Below are 18,329 nucleotides of genomic sequence, written 5' to 3' on the forward strand. Positions count from 1 at the left end.
AATTGCTTGCCTTCTCATTGGGGATGGGGGGGGGGAGGGAAGAAGACAGAGAAGTTGGAACTCAAAGTTTTAGGAATGAATGTTGAGAATTGTTTTTTCATACAACTGGGAAATAAAAAATACAGGTAATGAGGTACAGAAATTTATCTTGCCCTACAAGAGAGAAGATGGGGATGGGGAAGAGAGGAGTGTGATAGATGGGAAGGCAGATTGGGGGAAGGAATAATCAGAATGCACAGCATTTTGGGAGGGGGAGGGAGAAGGGGAGAGATGAGGAGAAAATTCGCAACATGAAATTTTGTTGAAATGAATGTTGAAAAACTAAAAATAAATAAATAAACATAAAAAAGAACAAATAGAAAAGAAGATATGAGTTCAAATCCAGCCTCAGACATGTACTTGCTGTATGACACTGGGCAAGTCACTTAACCCTGTTTACTTCATTTTCTCAACTGTAAAATGTGCTGGAAAAGGAAATAGCAAACAACTCCAGAATCTTTACCAAAAAACTCCAAATGGGATCACAAAGAGTAGGATATGACTGAAACAACCGAACATAATGTAGCACAGAAGATAATATCTAGTTCTGCTTATCATACCTCAGTAAAGATATAATGAAACAAGGTGGAACCAAGATGGTGGAAGAGCAGGAAGAAGTACCCAAGAATCCACCTGCCCTGCTGAACTTCTTCAAATATATGTAGAAAATGTATCAGACTGAATCTTGTTAGATAAATTCAAGAAAAATCACACTCATTTTTCTAGCCAAAATTAGTGCAGAGAAAAAGAAAAAGGGATCTGTGGATACTGGAACCACTGGAGGGTTTGGCCAAGAGCATGATATATAGGGTGAGAAGTGGTCCCAGGACCAGCACACAAGGGCTCAAACTTATATAGGTTGCAGGAAGAAGTAACAAACTGCAGCTCAGTTACAGTATACAGGCTCTGGGCAAAATGAGGTAGGAACCTGCATTTAGGAGTGGCATTCCAGTGTTAGGTAAAGTGCTGATCTGTAACCTGTGAATTCAGTAATGGGTAGGTGTAAAAGGAAGCAGTAGTTGTGTGATTTGTATCTTAGAAATGCAGCAGCTTGTAGCACAATCTGAAGCCTATAAAAGAATAATCAGGGCAAGAATTCCAGATCAAAAGGAAGGATACAGTTCTATCACTCTGAACCAGCAGAGCTTTCTAGCTACCAGATAGTGATGGTGTCCAGAATCTATTGAAATTCCAATTAATCTTATTGCAGTGCTCCAGCCCCTCTGAACTACTATAATGGAATGCAAGTATAAGGTACCTTATTATATAGCCTATCACAAATCTGTCCTGGTAAGGGTAAGACTGATTGAGTTTTCAGTCAGCATTCCAAGGCCCATTACCTGCCCCCAATCAAACTCAGAGGTGCATCATCTACTGGGCAAGACCCCTGGGAGATGTGAATTATACTTGTGTGGATACAACCCACAACTGCCTAGCCACAAAAACATATTCCACAGGGATTCGACCATGAAGTATCACCTTACACAAGAACATTTAGATCAACAAGAGCCAATTTCAGGACCCTTTGGGCACCTGGTGGACCTGGGCACTTCTCCTGTCTCTATCTACATCCATATCTTGTCCTCACACTGTGTCCCTTGAGCAATTTCAACCTGCACCCTTGTTACCATGGATATTGACCTCACCTTAGATAACTCCATTGAAGCCACACAACTTGCCCCTCAACCCCCCGGTCCTTGTCCAAGCACAAAAGGGGACTAGGGGCATCTCGATTAGTATTAGAGCCCTTCTGGGGGTTAAGTGTTGGGGAATGACCAAAAAAAGACATGCATAGATGTTTGAGAGACATGCAGGAGGTGCTCACCAGACATATGAAGGAACAGATAATGGATAATGCCAGAGAACTTGACACCTTAGCTGAATGGGATAATGCCAGAGAACTTGACACCTTAGCTGAATGTCAGAGAACTCTTGGGCCATAGTTATGAACCATTGCTTTGTCCTAGACTATATGCTTGTTTATGGTGTTACTTGCTCTATAGGATTTTCCAGACCACTAGACAGGTAATTAGGTCATGATAAATTAGGTTAAGACTCCTTTCTTGTTGCTGCCTATATAAGGTCTACTTACCAATGCCCGGGATGGATCTTGTTAATGTACTAGTCATAAGTGTTCTCAAAGACTACTGTAAGAGTCTCTCCTTAAGGGAGGGCTGTAACTTACAGAATATACTCATGGAAATGACAATAATATTTTTCAAAGATTAGTACAGCTGTGTCCCCCAAATAATATTTTTTCTATCACTAGCTTGTTTTTCTCCTTGAAAATAAACCTCTCAAATAATATTTTGCTCTGCTCCCTCATATACAAATTGGCCAGCTCCAGAGAGGCCACCCAAAAGCAAAGTATAAGAACCTCATTTGAAGAAGGGCAGTTTGGAGCACATCCTCTCCTCAAGTAGGAGCACCCCTTTCTGCTGGGGCACCCCCTCCCTAATGAATGGACCTGTGTCTCTATGCTCCCCAACACAGCATCATCCTTATGTGAGTTATACTCTGTATTAGGGTGTCTACCTGAGTTTCATGCTGGATTCCCTTTTCTCTCTCTTCTTCCCTCTCTTCCCCATTGCTTACAAAAAAGCTTTGCATTGAACTGATTCCCATTTTTTTATATGCTATTCTCAGCATCCATACTCCTTAAAGAGTTGTTTTCCCCAGTGTACCTGGTTGGCTCTTGGACTTCTTCTTACACATAAACTGTATATCTGGACTAGAACTTCACCTATTGGTAGCCACACCTATGCTGGAGGAACATGACACCATGAGCTCAGTTGTAGAGAGCAAGGGTCAATAGGGTGATGTTCTCCCAGGAAGGACTCTCTTATGCCAGAATCACAAAACACAATTTTTAAATACAATAAATTGGAAATTTTCATTGGAGAGAAGGGATCAGAATTAAGATGGATTGGAATAGGCTTCCTTTAGAAAGTATGATTTTAGCTGGGACTTGAAAGAAGCTAGTAGGCAGAGATGAAGAGGGAGAGCATTCCCTGCATGAAGGTTTCCAGTTAGTAAGGAAATGGAGTGTCTTGTTCAAGGAACATCAAGGAAGCCAATGTCACTGGATGAAAAAGCCTGAAGGTTGGAATTGTAAGGTGTAAAAAGACTAGAAAGATGGGAGAATAGATTATGAAAGTATTTGAATGTCAAATAGGGACTCTACATTTGATGCTGGATGTGATAGGGAGCCTCGGGAGTTAAGTGAGTAGGGAGGCAACATGATCAGTCTTGAACTTTAGGAAGATCACTTTGACTGCTAAGTGGAGGGTGGAATGTAGTAGGGAGAGAATTGCAGCAGGCAGAGACCCACCAATAGGTTATCACAATAGTGCATGCCTGAAGTGATGAAGGCCTGCTCCAGGGTGGTGACAGTGTCAAAGGAGAGAAGGGGGTCTATGTGAGAGACATTCTAAGGGTAAAGTTGACAAGCTTTGGCAATTGATTGGATATAATGGGTGACAGTGAGGATTTCAGGATGAGGCATAGGTTTTGATCAATTCAACCAAAGGTCAGGTTGTTCTTTCAAAATCAAACAGGAAGCAAGGTGAATAAAGGGAAGTCATTGGGGCAAAAGTCCTATAGCAAATTATCTATATCCACATTCATGGACATGTAAGCTACCTCTCTCCACCCTCCCCTCCTCCCCTACCCTAGCACCTACACAAGCCAGTAGGACAGGAAAACATGTGCAAGAAAAAAAAAATATGATCACATATAATTTGGAACATCTGATAAATGGGTGTTGCCAATCATTTTGAAATGTCAGGCCTTTGACATTTGACCACAAAATAAAAAGAGATTGGTGACTTTGGAAGGCAATAAGAAAAAAGCTGCACTTAAGGAACTTTACACATCTAAGAATGATAACAGATTAAAAAACTATAATGCCTCTCATTTTATACCTTAGTCCAGGATGAACACAAGACAAACACCAGTGAAGTATCCTTAACACAATCATTTGCTAGTGAACGAACCAGAAGCCAAAAACTATCCCCTTTATACCTTGTTCGTGAAGAATCCATGTCCAGCACTAACTTTGCTAAATGCTTCCTCTGCTTTTGAATATTTGGGATTTCCACCTGCAATAATAAAAAATAATAGTGTTGGTTTTGATTTACTCTTTTTTCTTTGTTACAACAGAGTTCAGTGGAGGTTGGGTGAGGTTTGGAGCATATTAAGAAACAGTTGTGATGTAAAAATAAAAGGCATCCAAATCTTTTTTTAAAGTTGATAGTGAAAAACAAATCCAAATGAATCCAATGGATATGAATCCATGAGGTTTATCACTGTGGGTCTGCTAAACGAACTTCACTGGCTTGCCAGAATAAAATTCCATATAGGTCTTTTTATTTAGTTAGGCCTATTCTGTCTTTTATGACTACAATTTGACAGTGCAGCCTCACCCTCTCCAGAGGAAAAGAGAAGATGAGGTGGTAGGCAGACCCAAAATGGAGTAATTCAAGCTGAATCACTAAGAAAGTAAAAGAATAAATCTCAGGCAGGTTTGCATTAAACAGGATGAAGATCCATTCATTTTACTGAAAAATAGCTTTTTGAAGTAAAACATACAATGGTTTTTAAAGCAAAATATACATTTCTTAAAAGATGAACACTTTCTTATGCTTAAAAAACTAATAAAGTTATTCTTTTTTGTTGCATGGGACTTTTTTTTCCTTTTAGAGAAACTCTAAAATTAGTATTTTTGTACAAGTCATTCTTGTTTGTCATATGGGGTTTTTTTTATTATATTTTTTCCTTTTAGAACAATTTAAAATCAATGATTCTTCTGCAGTAGGATTTATTTCTAGGCCCAGCAGACATGGAATAGGGAGTGAGAATCAGAAAGTAAAATGAACTTTAAAAATTTAACACCAATCCTAAGGAAACAGAAAATATATTTCCATTTCAATAGCCAAAAGTTGAGATGAGTGTCTTTACACAATGTAATACTCATCTATGCAGAAAAGCAATGGAACAATTACAATTAGAGATGGATAATTCAATATAAGTAAAATCCTAAAGATTTGAGAAATTAAAGAAGCAAGCAAACAATGGAGCACTTATTCATCTTTTCAAAAATATCTAATACAATGTTAAAAAATATCTAAGGCAATTGTCACTAAATACAAAGGATTCACTATCAGGCATGATGTGAAATCAAGAATAAGGCATTGGCAATATACTTTGGGTTTACTTAGTACTATGATCTAAGACCAAGTACCCTTTCAGCTATCCAAAAAGTATATGCTATTTAATCTCTGGGTGAGGAATTCCCAGTCATTATGCTAAATATATTTTCTTTATTTTCAAACATACAAATAAACATTTACTCATTTACCTGCACCAGACAAATCACCAGGCTGTACAGAGAAACTGAAGGTGGGGCACAGAGGAAGGAGGGGTTATACAGAGAGGAAGATTTATTATGATTTATTTTAAGGGTTTAAAGCCATGATTTTCCCTCTCCTTTCCTCTTTTCTCTTTCGTTCCCTTCTTCTTTTCTTTTCTCTTCCCTTCCCTTCCTTTTTCTTTCCTTTCCTTTTACTTTTTTCCATTTCTCTCCTCTCCTTCCCTTTCACTTTCTTCTCTTCCTTCCCCTTCCCTTTACTTCCTTTCTTCCCTGCCTTTCCCTTTCTTAGAAGGCAGTGGTAGTTGGGGTATAGGCAAATAGAGAAGATTTATCCTGATACTAAAGTCCCCAGGTGGGAAAGTTAGAGCTTTTGCAAAGTGAAGGGAAGGCAAATAATTTGTATATCTGTCATATAAGGCTTCATGGCTTCTATTTAGCAGACACTGATCTACTTGTTAGTTGAGTAGTCATCATTTCATATTCTAAAGTTTGGCATGCCATCCTTACATTTTGAATTGTTCTTTATTTTTAGAGCTATTAAAGACCGTATTGCCTTCTGCCTGAAGTGGCATGTAGAATTCATTCTAAACAAGTTCTCCACCAGTCAAATCATTAACTCAGTTTGACGAACATTAAGTTTGTGTTGGTGCTGGGGAAGATTTAAAGTTGAGATAGTTCCTGCCCTCATGGAGCTCCCAGGCTAGTAACCATAATCTTCTATATTTAATCAATAATTCAAATGGTCTTGTAGACATAAAAACTGGAACTCTAAGCCAAACCTCAAGTCTTAACTAAATCTAACCTGGAGTCTTCTCTGCCTTGTGGTAGAATCCAGATGCCCTTTTTAATTCTTGAAGTGCCAGTATGTTCCCCAGTGTTGCTGTCAGCATGAGTGCATTGCCAGTAGATTTCTATATATAGTAACATGTTCCAATAAGTGATCATCCTAAAGGCACATCTCTTTCTGCTGTACCCCTGTGATGGCCATACAGAAAGTGACTGATTACCCTCCCACAGGGAGGAGTAAAAGCTGCTTGACTCCTGCCAGGACTGCATCATATATGTAATGATCATCTACATAAATATTTTTTTATGTATAATAGTTTCCCTTTTATATATCAGGTAAATATTTGTCAGAATTATACTAGCACAAATGAAATTATTGCAATAAGTACTAATATTTTTATGTTTCATTGCCTGAATACAAACTATCACTATTAAAAAAATAAAGTTTGGCATGGCAAATCATACATGAAAAATATATTCATTTTTCTGTAGTACTGGTGTCAGGAGGCAAGCTATAAAGATGAAAGGGGAAGTAAGGATACTTCTGAAGCAGAGGTTCTCAAATGCAAGCCTATTTCACTCCCACTCATATATACTGCATCCATTTACTCCCTGTTCCTTACCTCTGCCAGTACAAACAGTGGCTCAATCACATCCCTCTCTACTTGTAATTCAAAATGGATAAGCTCCTGGGCTAGTTTGTCCTCTGTTTCACCACATAGTTTCAGCATCTTCCTGCAAAAAACCGCAACCAAAACCAAAATAAGTATAGGGTCAACAGAAAGGGACAACACTCCAGAATGCTCATTACCTCAGCTGCATAAATCTTCATTGGAATGAATAACCAAAAATTTTTCTGGAGATCACCAAAAAACTTTGCTTTTTCTGGAGATCACACTTCCTGATTCACTCTTTCCCTTTCACTTCTAGAATCAAAGCAAATCAACCCATATTGGGAGTGGGGGAAAGTGTGGCCTACTATGTGACTAGAATTAAGGAGGCAAAGACAGATGCCCTAACATCTTCTGAATAAACATGCACCAAACAGTCATATTCCTCTTTTTGCCTGTATACAAGAGAGAAGAGCTGTCCTCTTCCACCTCAAGTTCTAGAACAAAAAACTCTTTTGTTGAGGCTAAGAAAGCCAAGCCAAAAGATAAGATGCATGATGGCCTACCTCCAGCACCTGTTAGCTGTGTAACCATGAGCAAGTCAAACAATCTAAGCTTCAGTATCTATTTCTGTGTAGCGGGGATACAAATTCTCTCACTTATATCTTTATGGGCTTGTGAGAAAAATAGTCTGTAAATTTTAAAGTATTTTTAGAAATGTGAAATAATATTTCAAAATGGAAAATACACTTGAAAATGGTTCTCCAAATAGGACTTATTTTATTCTATTTTACTAATTCCAATGATTTCTAAGTGAAAGAATATATCTCCAAATATTTCAGCCTTTAAGTAACCTATGGAGGTGATAAATAATTGGTGGTCAAAAAGATTTAAAAATTTATATTTAATGCAAATATCCTTTGCTGCCTCAATATGTATTTGTAAATAAAGTACTACTTTTAGGGACACAAGTTTTGATGCATTCAACTTAAAAAAATTCACAGGATGCAAAGTTAAAAGGAACATATGATTTTTAATATATGTAGACTGTAGAATTGAAGCTTATTTAATCTTTTAAAGCTCAAACGTACCGTAAATTCAAGTTCTTCTATATTAGAAACATACTTGAATGTCTACCCTTTTAGTACCTAAGGTTTTTTCTGCATATATTAAGAGTTGGTTAAATAGTATAATGAAACCTATTATCTAGATTGGGATTAGTCAACTCATTTCTTCCCCCTCTACCTTCTACCCCCTCACCCTGGTGAATTTAATCTCTGTAAGGGCAGGGACTATTTTTCTGTTTTGTCTTTATATGCCTCAACACCTTAAAAATAATAGTCATTTATTATTGTGTGTTGAATTGCATGGCCTACAAAATATAGCATATCCTATAGTCACAGAAAGGGTTCATTTGCCAGGTATTAGACAGCCTCTTCCATAGCCCAATCTTCAAATGGGCCACATTCACTTTAATTACCTCCTTCCCTCACAAGTATTCTTGAGTTTTACTTCTGAGGAAGCTGTTCAATGAACTTTGCTATGCTATGGTTAAGTTCAAGGACATAAGAAGTACCATTGATAGAACATGCTTAATAGAGTTTCAGGACTTCCCTATTGACTTGGCATGGACTTGAGTAGAATGTCACCTTACCCTAGGAGTGTTTCATCCCCCAAGATGGCTGATCCTTCCATTAAACACTGAGCCAGTGCTGTCAAAGGCAACTTTTTCTGAAAAATAAATAAAAGTTTGGTGTGAGAAGTGTTCCCAAAGCTGTATTCACTAGAGCAAAACTGCAAGATCTCAAAAACTACCCAGAAGTTTCTATTACTGATAGAGAAAAAATTCCATACTGAAACAATAAGTTGAATGTGCAAAATCATCATTAAAAAGATGTTGCATTGGCTCAGAAAATTAAAACAGTAATATCACCACCCTACTCTTCCCCTACAAAACCCAAAGTAAACCAATCACCCTGAAATATACATAAAGATAAATGTTGTATTTCAGAGGAAAAAGCAGAGAAAAAGAGTTTGTGAAAAAGACAAGTAGCATAATGGTGACGGGGATGCACAAAGGACAAAGGCGCAATTTTGAAGAACAAATAAATAAATTACCCCTCCTGCATGTTAGGTAAGTACTATTGAATGCCCTTATGAAAAATGGGTTGATGAAAAAGCCAAGATTTGAGAAGGAATTGTTTTGCAACTCCAGATCTTCCTTTATCCCTAGGAAAATATTTGTGGAGTAGGAAAAGCTATAAAAGAGGTTACCAACTACCATGGGTATTCTCCATCAGTAGGCCAACCGTGATAACAGAACAACCATCTGCTGTCAAAAAGTTGCTGTTTAGTGAAGCAGATAGAAAGGAAGCCTGGTATCAAAAAGGCCTTAATTTCAGCCACACATTAGCTGTGTGATGCTAGGCACCTCACGTAACCTTTGCATGAATTTCCTCACTGAAAAATGGGAATAATAACAATATTTACCTCAAATGGTTGTTAAGAGGATCAAATAAGATAATATTTGTAAAGTGCTCAACAGAGTACCTTAGCATATAGTAGGCACTTACTTGTTTCCTTCCCCTCCTTTACCTGAGCTCCTTCCTGTGAATTAGCCTCATGAAATTAGCACTCTTTCTGTACTGTTCCTTCTATGTATTTACTGACTAGACAATGGTACACAACAAGTAACAATCACTACATTTTTTTCGTTCTGAAAATTTGTGAAAACTCTTCATAAAGGTTTTTAAAAATCCTAAAATGAATAAAGAGAAGTCCTTGATCAGTTTATATCTGTGTAGTTCAAAAAAAGTCTTCTATCTCCTGACACATAACTTTACTTTTGGAATTTTCATTTTCAGTTCCAAATTGTCTTCCTTCGTCCAGCCCTTTCCTGCTCAATAGAGAAGGCAAGAAATATGACACCTATTACACATGCAAAACACTTCCACATTTTTCATGTTGTGAAAAAAATCAAGAAAAACAAATCGAAAGATAGTATGCTGAACCTGAATTCATAGTTCATCAATTTTCTCTCTGATGATGGATGACATTTTTCATCATGAGTTCTTTGGAACTGCCATGGATCATTGTATTGATCAGGGTAGCTAGGTCTCTCTCAGCTGATTGGTCTGTTGTTCTCAGTTGATAACTTTAGTCATAACATTTATTCTCACTCTGGTCAGGCATAAACATGCAACAAAATACTAAAAGACAAGTCACTTGATGGACACAGCAGACTCAGTCACTGAAGAAACCATACAGATTTTCATAAATACAAAAAAATCCTCTCCACATATATATACATATATACATATGTATATGTATATGTATATATATATATATATGTAGTGAGTGTATGTATGTGCTTGAGTGAGCTCTCACTCTACATATACCAGTGTTCTTCCAGATAAATGTCTGCCCAGTATTCAACCATTTTTCTCAATATTAACATACACTTCCCTTTAGATGTTATGTGTAAATGGAATCCTCAGACACAGGACTGAGACAACAGTAGGATAGCAACAGCAGCTACTAAAGGTATAATCTTGTAAATGATATAGTCATAATTCTTTAAATAAGTGACACTGTTGTTGTTATTACTACTTTTTAAAACTCTTCTTTCATTTTCTTTGTGGAGGTAAAGAACCAAGTAGTTACTGGTAAGGGAAAGGAAAGGTAGAAATTACACATCAGACACATCACACTAAGGGACATGGGGATACGAATGGAATGATAATCCTACAAAAATAGGGTAATGAACTTTGTAAGAGACAAATTTATGTGGTTTGAAAAAGATAAGAGCCTAATAATCTTCCTGAAATAAATCAGGAGCTTACTGACATAGTCTTAGAAGCTAAAATTCAATTTATTCTTAGAAATAGGTCACTTACTGATCTTTTGTCAGCTTCTACCCCTTGTTGTCCTTGGAGACAGGCAGTCAATTTCTTGTGAGTGCTATGTGATACTTGTTTCACCAGCTCTAAACGCTTCTCCACCTACAGGCAAAAAAAATTTTTTTAATGGGTAATATCAGGTGGGTGAAGTTGGTGAGGTTAAAGGTCTGAAGTCAATTTTTCCTATTTGGGGATCTTCTTGGCTCTTATTTCTCCAGAGTAAAGGATCTACTGAGTTAAATGGAGGAAAGACCTAAAACTTAAAAGAGAAACAAGAAGGAGTGATTCTAGCTTCAGGTTTTTTTATCATTACAACTTACTTCCCAACCACTCCTCCTTTAAAGTATATGTCATTAATGCCTTTTATTTTGATATTAGAATCATTTCCTGACATAAAATGTGTCTCATACGTATACCTCCCAGATTTAATTCTCCTTTATAACAAAGAAAAATAATTTATTAAAAACACTGCATTTAGTGACCATATCTGACCTCATATATAACATACTACTCTTTTGCCCATAAACCTTTTTGTATAATTTATCCCTTATTCTAAAACTACTTCAAACATTTATTTTAAAATTGTTTTTAAATAAGAGGAGGAGCATAGAAAAAACAATGAATTGGGAGTCAAATTGGGTATAAGAATCTATTGCCTACTATTTATTAGCTATGTTGCAAATTACTTTGACTTAGTTTATTAAACATTTATTAAATGCCAAAAATTTGCAAGGTATTATACTAGGTACTAAAAATAAATAAATATCATCCTTGGCCTCACTGAGCTCACAGTCTAATAGGTAGGATATACAAATGACCATAATACAAAGCCAGAATATTTTAAGTATATAAAACATGCACAAAGTATTATGCAAGACAAAAATCAGTTTTGAGAGAATCAATGAAACAAGTGTTTGTCAAGGGTCTGCTAAATGTCAATTACTCTGCTAGATTCTGGAGATAAAAAGATAAAACTAAAACTATCATCAAGAAATTCCTATCCTTTTTGGGCAGGAGGAAAAGTTGAGTGACATGATCATATCTACACTTTAGGAAAATCAATTTGGCAGCTGAGTGTTGATAGCTAATCTGAAGGTTATTGATATAGTACAGGGGAAAGGTGATGAGGATCTGAACTAGGATAGTGGTTGTGTGAAAGTAGAGAAGGTGACTTAAAAGTACCAGATTTGGCAATGGATTAGATATATGAGGTAAGCCAAGAGAATAGTCAAGAATGACAATAATATGAACCTAGGTGATTGGAAAGATCTATTGATATCAACTGCCATGGACAGAAATTTGGAAATGAAGAAGAAAGCAGAATGTGGGGGAAAAATAATGTCAATGCCTTTCCTATGAGGTTATCTATAATTTATCATATATAAGATATATATATATATATATATCGATATATATATATATATCTTGTTTGTACGTAGTTTATAGGTTGCATTTTCCCCATCTCCCATAACAATTAGATTGTGAGTGTCTTCTGTTTTGACCTTTGTATCCCCAGTGCTTAGCGCAAGGCCTATAACAGAGGTGGGGAACCTACGTCCTCAAGGCCACATGTGGCCCCCTAAATCCTTGAGTGTGGCCCTTTGAATCCAAACTTCACAGAACAAATCCCCTATATGAAAGGATTTGTTCTATAAAGTTTGGATTCAGTCAAAGGGCTGTACTTGAGGACTTAGAGGGCCACACGTGGCCTACAGACCTCAGGTTCCTCACCCTAGGTCCCTCACCCTATGGCCTAGAACATAGTAGGTGGCAATAAATGCTTGTTGACTTGACATAAAGATCGAGCAAATAAGATAGGGAAGAAGCAACTGATAGGTAGGAGGATAGCCAAAGGACAGCATAATCACAGAAACCCAAGAAGACAATGTCCAAGAAAAGAAAGTTATAAATAGTGTCAAATACTACACAGAAGTAAAAAAAGATAAGGCTTGAGAAGAGGCAATAAGACCGGGCAATTAAGAAATCACTGGTAACTTTAGAGACAGCAATTTCTGAGAAATGATGAAGCTGTAAGCCAAATTGCAGAAAACTATAAGAGAGCAAGAGAAGAAAGCAAGTAGCAGTACCAAGTGGAGATGGTTTTCTCAAGGCATAGCTGAGAAGGGGAGGAAAGACATGCTGGCATGGATCTAGTGAAGGCTTTTTAAAGGATAAAGGAGACACAGGGATTTTTATAGCCAGTAGGGAAGGAGCCAGTTGTCACCAGGGAGACGACAAGTTTGGCTGAGACATCTTGCCCAGTCAGCTATCACCTAGCACAATATGGCTCAGTGTTGCAGCAGAAGTATCTGTTCAACAGAGAAGCTATGTTCATCGAGGAACTTTTGTTGACATTTCTAAAGACGGAAAGATAACACTGAACTTTACGGTTTCAGAGTTGTGAGTTACCCAGGGCACATTGTTTTTTACTCACTCGTATGTCCTTGGAAGATTTCTATATTTGCATACTTTTCCACCCAAATGCACCTCCTACTAAATGCATTGGTAGGAGATTGTGACTCAGGTTTATATTTGGATCTGAAGTATTTATTAATCCTATATTTGCTTTAATATGAATATGATGTTATTTCTTTTTCTCTATTGCTAAGTAAATGGCTATGGTTAAGATTTTAAAATGTCATCATGTGAGTTGTTGGTTTGTGAACAGAAGTATATTAGTGGGAGACTGGAAGCTAAAATTTTTAATAGAGGGAAATGAATTCCTCCACAAGGGAGTAACATCTAAGACCCTGAGAGAATCAAGATTGTAATTTCATGTTGCTGGTCTTATTCTGGGACCTGTCAGTATGAGACCAGGTTGAAGTGAAAGAAGCATCCCAGAGAGTGATCTCTACACACTCTCCATGACAGTGGGGTATTACACTATGAGTGGAGACACTCCACACAATCAGTTAAGAAGAAAAAACTCCTAACAGTTAGAACTATACAAAGAGGGAATGGCATACTTTGGAACATATTATAACTGTCCCTAACTAGAAGTCTTCAAGTATAGTCTAGATGACCATTTTAGAGAGATGCTGTAGAATTGTTTTTTGTTCAGGTATGGGTTAACCTAACAACCAACTCCAAGTCTGTGATCTCGAAAGTCACTTCAGACTTTAATTTCTATAACACTATTATTTCAAGCATGAAAATAACATGTTTAAGTCACTAAATCCCACAGATAGTTCTTTTATAAAAGCCACAGATACTTCACTTATAAAATAAAGATGATAACACTCTACCTATTTGATGGCAGACTACTGGATCAATAATCTTTAAAGTCCTTTCTAGCTTAAAGTCTATGTAGCCAAGTAATTCAGAAATAATGATAATAATGACTAACTTTAAGTAACATTTCTATGAGAAATATTTGAAGTGTCAATGGTGAGGGGGAAGGACAGAAATGTTGAATCGTGTTGAATTAAGGTAGTTAAGTAAAAAACTACCTTACCTGAAGAAGGTCTTCATTTAGAACTTCGGTCTTTTCTGCCCTAGAGAGAGACAGAAAGAAAGAGAGAGAGAGAGAGAGAGAGAGAGAGAGAGAGAGAGAGAGAGAGAGAGAGAGAGAGAGAGAGAGAGAGAGAGAGAGACAGAGAGAGACAGAGAGAGACAGAGAGAGAGACAGAGAGACAGAGACAGAGACAGACAGAGAGAGATAGAGAGACAGAGAGGGACAGAGAGAGAGTGAGAGAGATAGACAGAGAGAGAGAGAGGGAGAGAGAGAGAGAGAGAGAGAGAGAGAGAGAGAGAGAGAGAGAGAGAGAGAGAGAGAGAGAGAGAGAGAGAGAAGTATCAGTTGAGAAATTAAAACCATATTAATTACATTCCCCAGATTAGAAATAAGGAAACAGCAGCAATGAGAAGAAATTTCTGACTTTAAGAGAACAAAGCAGTTTTTCAAGACTATAGACCCCCTTCCAGCTGAACATTAAACATTCAGAATTATTGGACAGAAAATTCCCACACTGGAGAATCACACTCAGAAGATGCTTGCTAAGCATCTGAATACTGAAAGAGCATAAAGTCAAGGCCTGACCAACTGCAGTGACAATAAAGGAAGAAAAGGGAACTTATTCAATGTGTCAAAGACATGTGATTCCATTAGGGTCGGAACTTCCTCCACAAGACTAAAATTCATCTTTACAGGTTTTGAAGACTGGCTGAAGCTCAGAGATGATAAGTGACTTGTCTACTGTCAGACTACTAGTAAGCATTCGAGACAGAATTTGCTCTAAAGACTTTTAATTTATATAACTATCAAATATTACAAACCATCTTTCTTTTTGAAATCTAGTTACATTCTTTTAAAATCTATTTCTTTTCTTCTTTATTTTTAACAGTACTTTATTTTTCCAATTACGTGTAAAGACAATTTTTAACTTTCACTTTTTATAAAATTTTGAATTCCAAATTTTCTTCATTCCTCCTACTTCCCTAAGACAGTAAACAATTTGATATAGGTTATGTATGTGCAATCATGTAAAACACATTTCCATATTAGTATCCTGTGAAAAAAGAAATAGAACAAAGGGAAAAAATATGAAAAAATGAAGTGAAAATAGTATGCTTTGATCTGCTTTCAGATTCCAATCAGTCCTTTTTCTGGATGTGGATAGAATTTTCCACCACGAGTCTTTTGGAATTATCTGGGATCTTTGTATTGCTGAGAAGAACTAAGCCAATCATAGTTGATCATTGCATAATGTGTACATTATGTGTACTGTTACAGTGTACAATCTTCTCCTGATTCTGCTCATTTCACTTTGTATCCATTCATGTAGTCCTTCCAGATTTTTCTGAAATCTGCCTGCTAGTCATTTTTTAAAACACAACAGCATTCCATTCCATTCATATACAGCTTGCTCAGTCATTCCCCAACTGATGAGCATTCTCTCAATTTCCAATTCTTTGCCACCAAAAAAAGAGAGCTACTATAAATACATTTGCACATGTGAGTTCTTTTCCCTTTTTCATGACCTCTTTGGGATAAGGACCTAGTATGCACAGTTTGATTACCATCTGGGCATAGTTCAACTTCAAGTTGTGTGTCATACATTAGAGTCCCAATTTTCCCACATCTTCTCTAACATTTATCATTTCCCTTTTCTTTCATATTAGCTAATCTGGTAAGTGTGAAGTGGTACCTCAGTGTTGTTTTAATTTGTATTTCTCGAATCAATAGTGATTTAGAGCATTTTTTTCATGACTATACATAGCTTTGATTTTTTCATCTGAAAACTGCCTCTTCATATTCTTTGTCTATTTGTCAATTGGGGAATGATTTGTATCCTTGTAATTTGACAGCTCTCTATATTTTTGAGAAATGAGACCTTTATCAAAACACTTGCTGTAAAAATAGTTTCCCAGCTTTCTCTTTTATTTTTAATATCATTTTTGTTCCAGAACGTCTCCCTCCATCCAGTCTCTCCCCAAAACATTGAGAAGGCAAAAAATGATACAAATTACACAAATGACATCACACCAACATTTCCATATTATCCACAATGCAAAAAACCAAGAAACACAAAGAAAGTGAAAAATATGCCTCTATCTGCACTCAGACATCATCAGTTTTCTCCCTGGAGAATAATAGTTTTTGCCATAAGTCTTTTGGACTTCTCTTGATCACTGTATTGATATTTCACAGTTGCTCATCACTATAATATTGCTGTTACTGTATGCAGTGGTCTCCTAGTTATGATCACTTCACTTTCCATCAGTTCATATAAATCTACCCAGGTTTTTCTAAAACCATCCTCTTCATCATTTCTTATAGCACAATAATAATCCATCACATTCATATATCATGACTTGTTCAGTCATTCTCTAATTGACAGGCATCCCCTCAATGTCCAATTCTTTACCACTAAAAAGAGAGTTGCTATAAATATTTCTGTACATACCAGTATTTTTCCTATGTATTTATTTGGAATATAGTAGTGGTATTACTGGGTCATTTCCTTTCTATTATAATTTCATTTTCTTCAGATCTCCATCATATCTAATATTTTTCTAAAATTCTATTCATCTCCTTAACTTATTTATTTTATGGTTAGGTTTACCTAGTTTTGAGAGGGTGTAAATGACGTCCCCCCACTAGTATAGTCTTGGTTATTTCTTCCTGTTAATTCATTTAACTTTTTCTTTAAGTATTTAGATGCTATACCATTTGGTGCATGTACTTTTAGTAATGATATTTCTTCATTGTCTATGGTACTTTTTAACAAAAAGCAATTCCCTTGATTACCTCATTTATTTAGGTCTAATTTTGCTTTACTTTGTCTGAGATCATGATTGATACCCCTGCTTTTTTTTTACCTCAACTGAAGCATAATAGATTCTGCTTCAACCCTTGTTTTAATTGTATATATGTTTTTCTGTTACAAGTGTGTTTCTTGTAAACAATATATTGTTGGATTATAGTTTCTACTCTGTTCTGCTATCCACTTCTGTTTTATGTGTGAGTTCATTCCATTCAGATTCACAGTCAAAATTATTAACTATGTGTTTCTGTCCATCCTTTTTTCTTCCATTTCTCTTTCTATTTTTAGCCTGTTTCTCTTGAAAAGTCTGTTTTGCTTCTGACCACTGCCTCCATTAATCTACCCTTCCTCTTATTACTCTACCCTTTTAACTTATCCCCTTCCTCTTTTACTTCCATTTGGAAAGATTCCTACACACACACACACACACACACACACACACACACACACACACACACATACACACAGATTCATACCTATTTGAATCCATTCCAGTGACAGTGAGATTTCCTCTCATTTTCCCCTCCACTATGAAAGTTCTTCCTTGAATTCCTTCTTCATGTGAGAGAATCATCTCTCTTTTTCTCTCAGTGCATCCTTTTTCATCATAAATCTCTTTAGTTTTTTTCCTGAGATGATCTCAACATATATGACTCACACTCATGCCTCTGTCTATGCATACTCCTTCTAATTCCTTTTATGGTGATAAAGTTCTTGAGTTACATGTATCATATTCCCATATAGGAATGTAAATAGTTTAAACATATTAAGACCCTTATGATTACTCTATCATGTTTATCTTCTTATGCTTCTATTGAGTCTTGTGTCTGAAAGCCAGATTTTATATTTAGCTTCGGTATTTTCATCTGGAAAACTTGAAAGTTCTCTATTTCATTAAATATACATTTTTTTTTCTCTCTGAAGGATTATACTCAGTTTGGTTGGGTAGGCTATTCTTGGTGGTAATCCGAGCTCTTATGCCTTCCAAAATATATTCCAAGTTCACCATTTCTTTATCATGGTAGCTGCTAAATCTTATAGCTCAATGGTATTTGAATAGTCTCTTTCTGGCCACTTTCAGTATTTTCTCCTTCTCTTGGAATTTTACTATAACATGTCTAGGAATTTCCATTTTGAGCTCTCTCTCAGGAAGTAAATCAGTGGATTCTTTTCATTTCTATTTTGTCCTCTGGTCCTAAGATATTTCTTGAAATACAACGTCTGAACTCATTTTCATGCTCATGGTTTATGTAAAATCCAACAATTCTTTTATTATTTCTTCTTGGTCGATTTTCTAGGTCAACTGTTTTCCTGATGTTATTTTTCACATTGTCTTCCATTTTGTTTCATTCCTTTG

General features: G+C 36.4%; 1 protein-coding gene across 3 annotated transcripts in view; it reads right to left on the reverse strand.

The window, feature by feature from the left end:
- The window catches only part of ARHGAP44 (Rho GTPase activating protein 44), a 191,803-nt gene that overhangs the window by 132,029 nt on the left and 41,445 nt on the right, over positions 1-18,329 (reverse strand). For 2 of the 3 annotated variants that reach the window (XM_072645033.1, XM_072645029.1), the window contains exons 2-6: positions 14,161-14,200; positions 10,704-10,808; positions 8,462-8,538; positions 6,820-6,931; positions 4,063-4,139 (exon numbers count right to left, since the gene is read on the reverse strand). In XM_072645033.1, coding sequence (XP_072501134.1) covers positions 4,063-4,139; positions 6,820-6,931; positions 8,462-8,538; positions 10,704-10,808; positions 14,161-14,200 — 411 coding nt within the window. The remainder of the gene's footprint in view (positions 1-4,062; positions 4,140-6,819; positions 6,932-8,461; positions 8,539-10,703; positions 10,809-14,160; positions 14,201-18,329) is intronic. The other variant, XM_072645032.1, reaches the window with a different exon arrangement.

Source organism: Notamacropus eugenii, chromosome 2, assembly GCF_028372415.1.
Source record: "Notamacropus eugenii isolate mMacEug1 chromosome 2, mMacEug1.pri_v2, whole genome shotgun sequence".
Lineage (NCBI taxonomy): Eukaryota > Metazoa > Chordata > Mammalia > Diprotodontia > Macropodidae > Notamacropus > Notamacropus eugenii.